The sequence below is a fragment of the Microtus pennsylvanicus genome, chromosome 1, assembly GCF_037038515.1.
Source record: "Microtus pennsylvanicus isolate mMicPen1 chromosome 1, mMicPen1.hap1, whole genome shotgun sequence".
In the NCBI taxonomy this organism is placed as follows: Eukaryota; Metazoa; Chordata; class Mammalia; order Rodentia; family Cricetidae; genus Microtus; species Microtus pennsylvanicus.
The window spans coordinates 69,578,276-69,592,863 of record NC_134579.1 but is presented as its reverse complement, the minus strand read 5'-3'; the positions used below and the strand labels follow the sequence as shown (position 1 = coordinate 69,592,863).

At 42.9% G+C, this 14,588-nt stretch overlaps 1 protein-coding gene across 3 annotated transcripts in view; it reads left to right on the top strand.

Annotated features, from left to right (window-relative positions):
* Lpp (LIM domain containing preferred translocation partner in lipoma) overlaps positions 1–14,588 on the top strand; it is a 606,896-nt gene that overhangs the window by 468,443 nt on the left and 123,865 nt on the right. For all 3 annotated transcript variants that reach the window (XM_075967686.1, XM_075967672.1, XM_075967680.1), the window contains one exon: positions 2,527–2,653. In XM_075967686.1, the coding sequence (XP_075823801.1) occupies positions 2,527–2,653 (127 nt within the window). The remainder of the gene's footprint in view (positions 1–2,526; positions 2,654–14,588) is intronic.

Here is a 14,588-nt window from a genome sequence, read left to right as displayed (position 1 = left end):
AGTGCCAGAGGTCAGAGAGGAGTCAATCAAAACAGTGTCTTCTGGACATGGCGGGATGACTGCACTCCTGAACTCAGTGGCTGTGGTTGCTGCTCAGAATCAAGCCAATCAACATGGAAGCATAGTGCGGGGAGGCATTCATAAGCCCCAACTCCGAACTAAGGAGCTACGGGCAGCTGGTGGCTTCTGATGAAGATTTAGGGATGATGCTCCTGGTAAACTAGCCACACTCCTGTGGACGGGTTCGCACCGATGATTATATGAACAGCTTTTTTCTACTAGTATCCTGTTACTGTTACTATGACTCCTACTCTGCTAAATAGACATAGTACTCCACCAACTTCTGATGACTATTGCAAGCTTAGATTGATGCTTCTCTCAGTCCTCGTCAGAGAAACTACTTCTTTCAGTAGGTGCCGTTAACATGGAGACTCCCAAGAGTCAAAGTGCAGAAAAGAGATTGCAGAACGCTCAGTGCTGAATGGCACATCCGTATTGCACCCCTCCTCCCAAAACTCAGCATCTTTGAGGGAGACGGCAGGGAAAGAGCCTAAGAGGAAGAGATGGTGGGTGACTATAAAGCACAGTGTCTCTTCATACAGCAGGATGGCTGCCTGTAAGAACCCACCATGTTCTAACAGTGTGCTCGAGAGCTGTACAACCCCAAGTCATACAGAATTCCAGCACGGAGAAGATAGGTGTACATGAAGTCTCACCCCTCAGCTAATAGCTACTTAGAGTAAATTGGTCTGTTTCTTTAACTGGGTAGCATCTGGTAGGTCACCCACACTCTTTCGGTAGACCATACATCCAAGGGTATATAGGAATCACAAGTTTCCTTGATGGGTTTAAAGAAAAGAGTATTCAAAGTTGGATGGTTGGGGAAGTAGAGATGGATCTGGAGTGATTTGGAGGGCAGTAAATTGGATCAAAATATAGGAAATTCTCAAAGAACAAATACAAGTGAGAAAAAAGAAAATGAGTGGATAAACTAAAAAAGTAATGATCTAATCATTTCTTTAAGGCACAAACAGCCCTTCATGGCAAAATATTGTCTGCATTTGAGAACTTGCTCTAAATATAATGTTTAATGTTTATTGGATAAATGAATTAGTCTAGAATGGACTCTTGTCCTGACTTTACCATGACTAACGCTGTCCTGATCTTTTAGCATTTCTTGTTCCCTGTCTCACACAGAGAAGATCACGCAACTGACAGAAGCCTGTCCCTGTGTTTCCCATCTCTAATGCAAATATCCTAACAGGGAATAAAATCCTAGAGCAAGATTAGTGGCCAACAAAAGTTTCTCAGGCTCTTTACTTTCAGCATGTCTCCACTACACACTTACATATATTTCCAAAACAGGGAAAATAATATAGATGAAAGTCTATACTACAAATGAAGTCTTATTCATGTCAAGAAGGCCTAGATTCTGTGCTGTAGACATCACTCAAGTCAAATCGCCATTAGGAGTAGTAACATCTGTAAAGAGATGGCTACGTTACAGGATGCTGTGCCTGAAGAGGGGAACTCTCACCCAACTGTTGCAAGAGTCGTAAACACAAAGCAAGCACATACTCTGTCCACTTCTCTTCCCATTGACAGTGGCCAGTGCTGTCCTCATTTCTAAACTGCTATTAGCAGCATTTTTAATTTATAATTTTCTGATTAAAGATATGGGGTGCTGTCAACAATGGCAGGTTAAAATGTAAAAAAGGGAGATCTAGTGAGCTCCCTTTCATGTCTGTAGCATGAAGCTCCTTTCCCTCTACCATCTGACCTTCCTTTCTTTGTCCACTTTGGGACATTGATTGGCTGTGCACTTTCTGGCCTGACTTTCTGATCTCTTACGTGGCATTTCTGCAGTCTCACTGGCCTGCTTGAACTCTACTGGCCACTCAAACACATCTGATGTCTGCCTGCTCGCAGGTCTAGGGGGGAAAGTTGCTGAGCTTCCCTAACTGGAATAAAAATCCTTTGCTTTCTAGATCCCAGGAACCAATAAGATTCATCTCATTTACCATCCCAAATGTTGTATTTGAACAGAAAACACAATGCCTTGGAGCTTTTTATTGCACTTGAGTTTTGTCACCTAGGTATAGCAAGTCTTCTCAATTTTTCTCTTCTCTTTGCATTCTCTCCTAGGAAGCTTCCTTGGCCCCTGACAGTGCACTCTCTCCAGAGGCTCTGGCTTTACTGATGTGCCCATAGACTCTCCTTTGGGCTGTATAGTCTTTATTCATCATCTTCCTCATTAATACACTAACAGTAACATGGCAACTGCTGAGCAGTTATTGAAAAATTAGATTCCTATTATTGGAAACACAGATTCTAAAGTGTGATAGACACATCTGGAAAAGGGAAGCGGATGAAATGTAATACCAAAGGTCAGACTAGGTAAGGAATAAATCTGAGTGCACAACATGATTCTACAAATAGATCGACCCGTGCTGCTTCCTCCATGGTCAAGTAGATTGTTGTAGTGGGTGTTTAGACTACAATAAATGGTTGTATGTTTTCTTCCAGGGCGGACACCCTGGGTCTATGGGGCCTCCTTCTGTTGCCCCATCATTCCGGCCAGAAGATGAGCTCGAGCACCTGACCAAGAAGATGCTGTATGACATGGAAAACCCCCCTTCCGATGAGTACTTTGGTGAGTGGGACTCGGAGCTGAATGCCTAAGGAAATGCTTGTTCCATTTTCCCTACTGAGGAAGTGGAGTTATGATCAGCTGCACTGGTGCCGTGTTTGCATCCAGTGCATGAGAGGTAGTGTTTATGCACACAGCACTGTGCATTTCTCACCAGACCACCATGAAGAAGAAATGCAGTCGGCTTGTACTCAAAATCTCACTGGTTCTTACAGTTAATTGATATGCACAATCAAGACACACTTTGGATGATTTATTAGCTTCACACAAGGCAAAAATAGATCATAGTTCATCTTGTGTCCACGTAGCTCTAAATACTTATGAATAACTTGGAAATTGATATGACTTAACTGTATTCTCGAGTCTTATCATGACTGAATTCAGGAGAGAGAAATACCTCTTTCTGTTTGTCACTTCTTCCCTCTTCTAAACTATGAATAACTATGACTAGTTAGTGTTATTCTTCCCAGTCCATCAGTGCAAGTTGGAGGTACGTGTCATTTGTGAGATGCTGTGGACAGTCAGGGGAACTGTGATGCAAAAGGGATGAGACACACACACACATACAAGTGATCGTGAGTGTGTGGAGGAAAAGCCAGGAGTCCTCTGTACTCTCTGGGAACACTGAAGAGCAGGAAGTCACACTTGAACCTGAAGCCTCTAAACCAGTCTTCAATGTAGAGATTGTTTGCCTTTCTGTCTCATTTTTTTAAAAAAAAATGGTATTTTTGTAGCATGTAAGTAAATTAATTCTGGGAAAATAAAATTTTAAATGCAACATATTAAACTGTGAAATAGGAGGTGAAGTTTTATCATGACATTTAAGAGACACTAAATTACCCACTTAAGCTGATATAATAGTTTCTAAACATTTTTTTCTCCACTTCGTGTTAGTCTCATCACATTCTCTTAGAGTAGGTTCTCGAAGGATATGTAGAGAAAGGCTACATGGGTCTCAGTAATGAGTAAAGGCTCCAAGGCAGAGAACTGAGCAGGCTTTTGCATCCTCAGATATTCCCTGGCTTCATGACTTCTCTTTAATGTCTTACTCTGTTGGGGACTGTGGACCCCCAGACCATGAATTTTCTATGACTCTTTGCCCAATGGAGTAAACAGCTTGTTTTCCTGTGCTTGCAGCTGCTCTGAGCAACCTAAGAGTCTGATGGCAGGGGAGTGGTTTCTGGTGGGCTTGCAGCTGAAGGATCCCCAGAGCTAGGGTGTGACCATTGGTCAGAGAAGGCACTAGATAAGCTGCCCTGGAACACAATAAAGTTGGCATTCTTGATTCAAGGGGACATTCTTTGTATTCTTGTTTCAAGAATGACCCATGTCTCTGTGTATGTGTGTGTTTCAATCTCAAGCCCCTTGCCTGGCCATGAACCATCCTATAGTGCAGGTGGTAAGCTACAGGAGTAATACCGTAGTACATGTAGTACAGGTTCTACAGGACCGTAGTACACGTAGTAGTACTGAATACACAGTGGAAGAAAAACTGAGGCCCCTGGCCCAAAGCTGGAAGTGTATGGAGGAGGGAAAGCAAACACTCTCTACACAGATGTTTCTATAGTTTAGCTCAAAGGGTAAGAGGTGGAAATAGAGAGTTCTGATCCTTGAGCCTGGGAGATGGCTCAGCTGCTGTTCTGGTTTGTTTTGCTGTTCCTCTCCCTAAGTGGCATGACCAAAAGCAACTTGGAGAAGGAATGGTTTGTTTCACTTTGCAGGTTACAGTCCATCATTGAAGGAAGTCAGGGCAAGAACTCAAGGCAGAAACCGTGGAGGAATGCTGCTGCTTACTGGCTTGCTTTCAGGCCTGCCGCCACCTTTCTTCCACAACCCAAGCCTACCTGCCTAGAGATGGTACCACCGATTGTGGGCTAAGCCCTCCTATGTCAGTTAGCAGTCAAGAAGATTACCCATAGACACGCTGGCCACAGATCGGCACACAGGCCAGTCTGATGGGATACAACTCTTCAGTGATGGTTCTTTCGTCCCTGATGTGTCAAGCTGACAGTCAAGATGTCAGTAGTTGACATGGTAACCGTTTAACCCTCGAACCCACATAGGGGAACAGAACTGTCTGCTGCCAGTTGTCGTCTGAATTCACAAGCATACTGTGGCTCATACATCTCTCGGGCTCATTCCCTGGGCCTCTGAACACACTCAATAAGCAAGTAAATGTTAAAAACTATTTTTATATAAAAAAGAAACCTGATGCTGGTCCCTGCTGTGCCCCTGACTAGCTAAGTATTGCTAGCAGGTCCCTCTACTGCCTGAGCCTCGCTTGCCACCTTGGTGATTCAAGGTGTATAGAACAAACGACCCCTTGCGTTTCTTTCAACACTAGCAAATTCACAGTGGAAACAACAACAGTGAAGTAAAATGGTGAGGCTATACATGAGACTGGGAGTTGGCACAAGCGCATGGAAAATAGGAAGACGGAAACAAGCAAAGGTATCCGCTTATATCGGGGGATAGGGAAAGTTTATTGCACTCTTCTCATTGTAATAGGAGGAGGGTGAGTGTTAGCATCCACGATAAACTGAAGAAAAAGTTAATGATGAAAGGTAAGCCATCTGTAATTATATTATATTAAAAGTGAAAAGCTAAATTCTAAGCGTGCGTGTTCCAGCTATTGTGCAACAAAATCTACAGTGATAAATAAAGTAAACCGAACAACTAGATCAATGGGCAAATGCTACACACTCAGAAAACAGATAAAAACGACCTTCGAGCTCTCTTAACTTTATGGCAGACTAGCTTAAAAAACTCTGAGCCCAAGATTCCCTAGGCCTCCTCCAGTGCTCTTTCCTCCACAGCGTGGAAATAGCTATCTTACACTGTGATTGTGAGCAATACATGAAACATTTATAGAGTGCACTCAGCCAAGGTCTTGGCATGTAGAATGTGTTCGATAATCAGAGTTCACCAAAGCTCCAGAGACGTGCAGCTTATTTAAGAAAACAAGATATCCCTATTAAAAAATCCATCAATAACATTTGATTTAAATTTAAGTTCTAGCAAAAGTAAAAGGTGCGTCACCGGCAGTCAAAGTAATCATTGCCAAGTGGAGTTTGCTATCCGTGAGAGAGAGAGCTGGGGAAGGGCTGGGTTTTACTGATTGTTTGTGCTGTGGCATTACTAGTTTATGGACTTCAGAAATTAGCTTATTTCACCCTTATGGAGGAATATAATCCTGTGAAGTAGATGTCACTATCATCTTCCCATTAGAGAATTAAGGCCCAGGAATGTTAAGCGTTTACCCAGTATCACCAAGTAATGAGCTGCAGAACTGCATTGAAAACTGTACACCGGGCCTATATCCTTGAACACCATGCTCTCAGATGGGGAGAGTTAGATGGTAAACTCAGGGAAGGGTTTAGAGGGGAGATTGCCTTTGGAGAGACGGGCAATTAAGGATGGGGATTCTCTTCTAAATAAATAAAAACAACATGTAAGTGTTGTCACGATGGTGTGGAAAACCTGGGTGTGGTTCTGGGCAGGCTAATCTCGTGGTGTTTGCCACAGGCCTGGGTTTTCCCTTGGCAAATGTTTATGTCTCACAGGGGCCAGTGAAAAATTATGGTGTGTTACTGTATCAAGAACACAAAGTGATAGGCGTCTTCATCCACGTTCAGCCACCATTCTGAGAAACTTCAGGGAAAGAAGGCATATCTAGAAGCAGCAATAGAAAGATAGTTATGGAGTCTTTAATCTTTTGGTGAGCATTTATACTTAGTTTTATTAAACTTGGGAAATAGGAAGATCCTAGAGAAGTGGGACCATTTCTGATGAGGAAACTTTTGACACAAAATGCGGGGGGCCAGAGGCAGATAGTGGAATGGAAGCCCCCGTGGCAAATATCACGCTTGAAGGAAAGAGTCAGTGGAAACAGGTTCAAAGGGTTTCTAAGCCCTGACTATGGCCTTTGGACTTCACCTTCTCTAAGGAGTCACCTGCTGGCACCCAGTGCCAAGGACTGTCCATGGGAAGTTTTCACAAGCATAGCCTCAGAGCATAGTTTGAATGCCATCTTGGCTCATGTTGCTCAGCAATGTAAAGTCGGGATCCTCCCTGTGCTAGTTGGGTCACTCAGTAAGTGACCATATCCACAGATTGGCCTGAGATGCTTAGGATACCGGGAACATGATTTAGGTGTGTTTGAAATTTTAGAGGAAAGAAACCCATCAGGGGCCCAGCCTGATAACTCCTGAAAAATAAGTAGCCGGTGAATGGACGTGGACAGTAGAAACATAGGCAAGGCATGGGAAAGCTGGAAATTCCCAGTCAGTATGGAGAACTAACGTTTGAACAGACAAAGCAAAATCCTTGCAAAATGTAGCTGAAGAATCATCTCTCTGATGTTGAAGCTGATGGTGACTCCATCTTTCATCCTGAGCCCGACTCTGACATTATGACTTAGTTTTCTGGCGTCACCCTTAGTAGATGGGCCTGTGAAAGAGTCCATTACATCTAGTTTAAATGCCAGCGCTTGGGAGGCAGAGGCAGAGAGATCTCTGAGTTCAAGGCCAGCCTGGTCTATAGAGTATGTTCCAGGACATCCAGGGCTACATAAGGAAACTCTGTCTCAGGGGGAAAAAAGTGTGTGTGTGTGTGTGTGTGTGTGTGTGTGTGTGTGTGTGTATGTGTGTGTGTGTGATTTAATGAGTCGGATTAAAGTTTTTAAAAAGACATTTTAAAACCCTTGCTTGCCTCTTCTGTCATCTGAGCTAGACAGCAGCGTGGGTAAGAGGGCAGTAAATTCCTCTCTATCCATAGATGAAGAAACCCCGGGAAGCAGGTCCTAATGAGCTCCCCTGCTCTCCAGGACACTATGCTGCCCTCGCTGTCAGAGCGCCAACAAGGAGCAGCATGGCTCTGGCTCAGACCTTCAGACCCCGTCTCTTCTCTGCTCTTCTTTCACCGTGTTGCCGAGCTGGTCACGGACCAGTTAGATCAGTTACTGTGCTGTGTCTGAGCTTTCAGATCTTTACCGAGAGCCGGGTGATTGCTTTGGAAATTGCTTCGCGGGTCTTAACTAAGGTGCCGGGTGATTTGAACTTGATTGTCTTTATTGTTGTGTGACAAGAAAATGATTTCCAAAGTGTCCCTGTTGATTACAGAATGAGGACTGACGCCTGGTGGGCACTTTCTTTTAGTGAAGATGGAACCTCAGGCCTTGGGGATCTTGTTTTCACACACAAGTAACTTCATTAAGTATAAACCCCAAAACCACAGCCTCGGAGAAAAAAATAGAGAATGGGTTGGTTAGAGAAAAGGTGATATCGATTAGAGGGGAAAGTTGGGGTTTTTTGGTTTTCCTCTTTTTTTTTTCCTCTCTCGTTCTAAGGTAGCCATGGATCATGGGGTGCAGTTTTTAGTTAGATATATTAGATATGCTTCCTTTGTGCGGTAACTTCTTGTGAAGTATTGGCTCAGCGCAGTATGTGTTTACAGCACTAAATAAGTAACCCCACGTTTTTTATGTCTTGCATATGTTATTTTTTAGTACATTCAGCCAGTGTGCTATTACTCATTAATTTGGAACCCAAGATTTATAGTTTTACCCCCCAAAAAATGTAATGATTGAAGTTATGTAAAATAATTTTTCATTTTCTAGGTAATTAAAGCCCAAATGATTCATTCAAGGTCAAGGCCACATAGCTGAGAGTTTTGAAAACTGTAGATACAATATGTTTTCTGAATAAAGGGGGTAGAAATTACGGCTAGAGAGACGGCTTGGTGGGCATCCGTGCCTGTTGTGTAAACATGGGGATCTGTGGCATTCATGGACAACTCTGGTCATGACTACACATACTTGTGACCCCCGTGCTGGGTGGGTCTATGAAGGGAGAGACAGGAGAGATGCTATGGTTGGCTGCCTTCCAGCCTACTCCAACGTAGTGAGTTCCGGGCTCAGTGAGGATTGTATTCCAAGGGAATAAGGCAGAGAGGGATAATAGAAGTCACTCAGCATCCTCTTTTGGCCTTCATGTGTGCACCTGTACATTCGTGCACGCATGTGCACACACACAAAATGACTAAATTTTTTTTTAAACCTATGGTGGAAATGGGAATGGAGCTGTTACGAAGATAAAGAAGTAAATTGGACTTGATATTTTTACAAACTAAGACCTGGACCTTTGCTATACTTAGTTAAGAATGCAGAATGCATTTGCCCTTAAAATAAAGTGTACTTAATTTTCAAATACAAAAAAAAGTTTTTATAATCTATTTAAATATATATTCTGTTAAATTTTTTTTGCCCATCTTCCTCACTACTGTGTAGATAGGAGTGAGGACAGTGTAGTTAGTTCACAGGGGTTCCCCCTTCTCTGCTCCTATCCCAATGACAACGAATAAATGAGAGTGATCGGCCGACAGTCACTACAGGGCGGGAATATGCCAGTCACTTCTTCATTTGTCACCTTGAGGACCATAAAACGCTAATCATGGAACGGATCTAAGCCCAGGAACCTGCCTCATTTGGGGAGAAGATGAAATTAGGTCCCCAGGGTCACAAGTCACTTAATGACAGAGCCATGAATTATAACCCGGATTTTTCTCATTTCTTCCTTTTTAATCATATAAGGACACTGGAGAATGTATGGGTAGAATAAGATGTGGTTGCTCCATTCTATGAGTTTAAATTGGACTGACACCCTTGGACTTGATCTCCTTTCTGTATGTCTTCTGTGGAATTCACGGGTACACTGGTCGACGGAAAGCTTACATAGTTGAGATTTTCCTTTAAAATACTATATCCTATTTTACTTTACACCGTGTTTCACTTGTAACCTTTGGTTCCCAGGAGAGATTCTTGCCTCTAATTTGCTCCTGTTCTAAAAGAACTGGGTCAGAAGACAGGCTATCAAATTGAAAGAAATATGCACCCATGTGTACATTAGCAACTGTCCAGAAAGGTCGCCCTTAGCCTAGCCCCTCCAGTGCTGTGAACTGCCGTCCACAGGTGCCACTTTCTCTGGGCTTGATCCAAACAGCAGACACCAAGTCACGGAATTACTTTTCCCAGAATCCATCCTATCAGAAACGTGAAGAAAGTAGAAAAGATGCTCCCAGTTCATAATTCAACATCCTTTGACCATAAACTGTGCACGCAAACTTGAGTTTCAGAGAGAAAGCATGGTGGGCCACACATGGTGTGTGGCATAAGAAAGTCTCGCTTCCTCCACCGTCCGCTATTTTGTACTGAGACGAGGGTAGAGCTGAGTCCTGAAGCCACAAGTGCTAACTCTGCATCTTCTGACCTTAACTCCCAGCCATGCTGCACAGAGAACACATCTGTCTTTCCCCTGCCCTCTGCCCTTCCTCCCTACAACCTGAAATTTCCCCTTGACCTTCTCTGAAAACACCTGATGGTTATCTCCTCGCAGACTTGGAAATGACATCACCTTGTTGGAAGACATAATTAATTTACCGTCAGCAAAGCCATTGTTTGAACATCTGTAGACAGATGCCGAAGTGGGCGTCTGGTGTGTTTTTAATTGAGCAGGTTCATTCATCTACAAATATTTATTGAGTGCCTACTAAACAACAATCATTGTACTGTATACCACGGGAGATAATGGAAATTAGGTACATTAGTGACCAAAAGGGAAAACCATTTGTTCAATCCTCTGCTGTCAAAGGCTTTGATGTCGAGCATAGTTTACAGCTGACGGAGGAAAAGCCACGCTTTCCCACCAAGTTCTTGAAATTTTGCTGCAGCACCGAATAACCTGTGCTACTTGAAATTCTAAAGAAGTCCCAAGGAAGAAATACTTATCCACAGGGTGACAATGGTGTGCTGATGGGGGATATGTTGGCAGAGTCTGCAGAAAACACAGTTGAATGCCTATCAAGAACAAGCAGACAGCACCCAATGCCCCCATTAGACACGAAGTCCCGCAGACATGTCTAAGCTGATGACATTGTCCCCATTCTGACCCTAATGCTGACTGATGTCAGCCACATTGCGTTAAATTCTTCTGCAGTTGTATCATACTGCATAACACTGATCTCATTGGGATCCTGGCAGAACTTCCATTTACGCGTTCTGCTCCTGGCTCGACTCTTGCCTGACTGTGAACATCGTTTGTTAGACTTCAGGACAAGCTAACAGAAGCATTGTCCAGGAATGTCTTGCTGAAGGAAACTATGACGATGCAGTAGGCAGGAATCATGGGAACAGGTTTTAAACCTCTCCTGGTTGGCCTTCTGATCTTGGCAAAGGTAGACTGGAGCCAAGAAAGTGTCCAGCCTGTGAACTCCCCATTAGTCATTCTGTGTAGGGGATGTTCATAATTGTGTCATTTATAAACTGTCCATTGCCATGTGTTTTTATTTATAGCAATTAATTTTTAATCTACTTTGTTGTTCATAGATGTTAATAATACTCGTAATCGACCTTATCCCAGTACTGTCCCAAATGCTGGCTAATAGCCGCCATGATGCCTTAAACCCATCGAGGTTCACCTGTTATGTTCAGCTCTGAACTCGGTCCTCTTTTGTTTCTCTGGCTCTCAAACTTTAAATACTATTTGATATAAATTTTTTTAAAAAAATAAAGACAGATTCATTATCTTATTTAGAGGCTGGAGAATGCGGCCAGTGTTTTGGGGTCTTCAGGGCCTCAGACTGTCCTTCTGTCTAGCTGACCCATGACAATAAGTTAGGCCAGTTTGTTTTCTGCAGCGTTAGGGGGTTAAGCCTCTCGATCTCTTGACATCTTTAGAATGTCATGATTCCTTTGCTTCAGATACTTTTCATCATTTGTTCTGTGTATACTAAGAAAACGTAGATGGCTTAGAGAATGGCCATTCTGTGTAAAGTTACAGCCATGCTTGTCTCAGAGTCCCAGGGTGACACAAGTCCATTTCCAAGGCCAAGGCCATTTATGCTCTTATCTGGTGCTAACCCAATTCCCTGGGGTTTATGAGGAGGTTCACTGCGCTGAAAGTTCAAGTGCCAAGTAATCAGATTAAACCAGTGTTGTAGACTATGACAAAGCCTAGGATTGATGCTGTACACATACTCTGCTTAAGGATTTCGGGGGTCAGTGTTACTAATGGCACTTGGCATAAATGGGAGATACTAATATTGCTGACCATCAATGTGACATTGCTATTTAATGTAGATGACACAGCGCAGCCGTAAAAACGATCACATCATCATTTGACAGATGGCACAGTGGAATGAGCACCGGAGTTGGCGTTGAGGGTGTCAGCCTAGGTCTGTGTCTTTTTCTCTGTTCCACTACTGCCGTTTGACTTTTGTGCTACTCTTAAAACATCTTCTTATATGTCATCAAGAACATTTGTGTTAGCAGTTGTCAGATTTTGCCAGAAAAAACTAGCTTATCTAAGGACAGATTGAAAGATTTAACTAGGCCCAGGCGCATGCCTAATGGTAGGAAACATTGCCTAGGATGCCTAAGTCTCTGGGTTCAGTTCCCAAATCAAAACAGAGAGTGGACCAATGAGAGGGTGAGAAGAGAGGCTCTGTTATGGGATTTTAAAAAACTTTTTCCTGCGCTTCAGTTATTTTACCTATTTAATAGGAGATCATTACCTCTAATCTGTTGTGCATGCTTGTTTCCAGAATCAAATGAAATAAGTAAATGTGTTCTAAACCCTTAGTAGAAGACTCGGAATCTCCGAGAGATGTTAGCGCTGTCTCCCAGGGCTGCATCTGGTTTATGTCATCTGTGATTAGCATATGATAATCTCTCCGATATTTTCATGAATTAATGCTTTGTGATTTTGTGTGGTGTTATCTTATTATTGGAATATCATTAGAGGATCTAATACACGGGGCTTAGTCATTCTGTGTGAGAAAGCAGCACCCCAAGATACACCACAGCGTTCTCATTTGCTGAGCAAACTACTCTTGCTTTTTAATGTGGAATGCGAAAAACTAATTGAACCAAAAGACAAAATGAATTTTGACTCAGATGGTGCAGGATGAATCATAACCTTCTTTCTTATCTAAGATGTAAAGAAAAAAATAATGCAAATGCAGTACCACACGGCCTGACTGTCTGTGTCAGCATAATCGACGCAGCCTGTTTTTCAACAGAACAGAGAGCACATTGCTACCAAGCTGAGAGTGGCAGGTAGTACAAAACCCTAGGTAATTCTCTTCTTTGCCGAGACCCTGATGAAAGGGGCTTTTATGTCCTTGGTTCAAGCATGCCAGTCATAGGGTTCTGTTCCCATCAGCATATGTTGCCTAAAATCATTCAGAAAGCCACCTTTAATCTCACCTGAGCAATTAGGGGCCAGAAAGTTGACAGTGTACTCAACGCATTATCCCCTGTAGCAGCTTGCCAGGTGGCCAGGACGAGGGGCGGGGGTGGATCGTCAGAACCTGTTTCCTGAGGCATGGCTCTCTTGGGGGGTATCGAAAGGACTATTCAAAATAAAACAGACTTTGTTCTTCTAGATTCTGGGATCCAGATTTATAATCTGGCAATCAACCTGTGAATATAACTTATATAAATAGTCTTTATTAATTAAGATGCGCTTGGAAAACCTCCACTTTTTTTCTAACTGTTCTTTTTCATTTACAATTGTTGTAGGTCTTATCACAGTCGTGTGTGTGTGTGTGTGCCTGTGTGCGTGCATGCGTGCGTGCGTGTGCGCGTGCATGCCTGAGGTTGCTACCTACTGTATTGGTGTATTCTAAGATTCCCCAGTAAAGATGACATATCCTTATGTTGCTGTTTCTTCTTCAAAGAGCAAAATGAGACCTAGACCTGTGGTTTGAGGGGTTTGTCTGGTTTAAGAAGTCCCTATGCTGCTCCATCGGGTCTTTTGCTTGCAGGACATGTTCTTTGGAGTAGTTTGACTCCAAAACATGCTTCTATTGGTTCTTAATAAAATGGGACTAACATCCAGTGAGCATGTACTCAACTTAGTTTGTGTTGCTTGTATATCTTTACTGTGCCCCTTTGATGCTTTTTATTTTACAAATGATAAAACAGAAGCATAGGAAAGTTAAAGAGGTTTCCTAAGGTGTAGGGATTATAGTTGTAATTTGAACCCACAGCCTGACTTTTGTCCCTGGCATATACTGGAACTGTGACCACAGTTGGCAGAAGGGAGGCAAGGCATAGTAAATGACAAATTCTGTGTTCAGATCCTAACCTGGGTCTCCCTCTGTTTCTTCTAGAGGATATTTCTTAGAATGCTTTGCTCTCTTCTCATTGAATGGTCTCACCAGTGACCAAGCATGAGGTGGGCATTGAGACATGCCAGTACTCTCTTATACTATACCAAATGTCTGCAGAGACGAGGAGTTCACTCATCCACAATAGTGTTCAGCTGAACTACTTAAACCACCAAATCAATGTTCAGTGTTGCAATTCCTCTGGTGAGTGACACCTGAGATGCTCATCCCCATTCCTTTTCTCATCTTAGGCTTGACTGAATCTGGTTATTTGTGCTTTTCGCAGTCTCTGTGTTGAGAAACTCCACATACTGTCTCAGGCCAGAGCTATCCTCTTTCACAAAAGGCCATGGCTTGATTTTTAGCAGTCCATCAGAGTGGGTTTTTTTTTTCCTAAGCTAAGGAGCCTTAGAAAAGCTACTCCACTTCACTGGCAAACTGGAAAAGAGAGTTCAAGGGAAAGGAATTCATCTTGAAAACAAGGTTACCCTGTTGACAATGTCCTTAGGCAAAGGAGTTCAATGCAGTAGCTAGCAATTGGCTCGCTCGGTCGGAAGTTGATGCTATTTTAGGTCATCAGCAGGAGTGTCAATGTATCTGTGAATTTTGGCATTTTGTTTCATTAAGGTGGTTCAGGAAGCCAGACACTGATTAACTGATTATTCAACTTGGTTCCCACTCCTAATTTTGGATGTGTGGTGTCTTCAGGCAGCTGTTGTGACACTCTGCTTCTAAAGAAAACTTTGCTTGTGCCTCTAAAGCAATTTTGGGA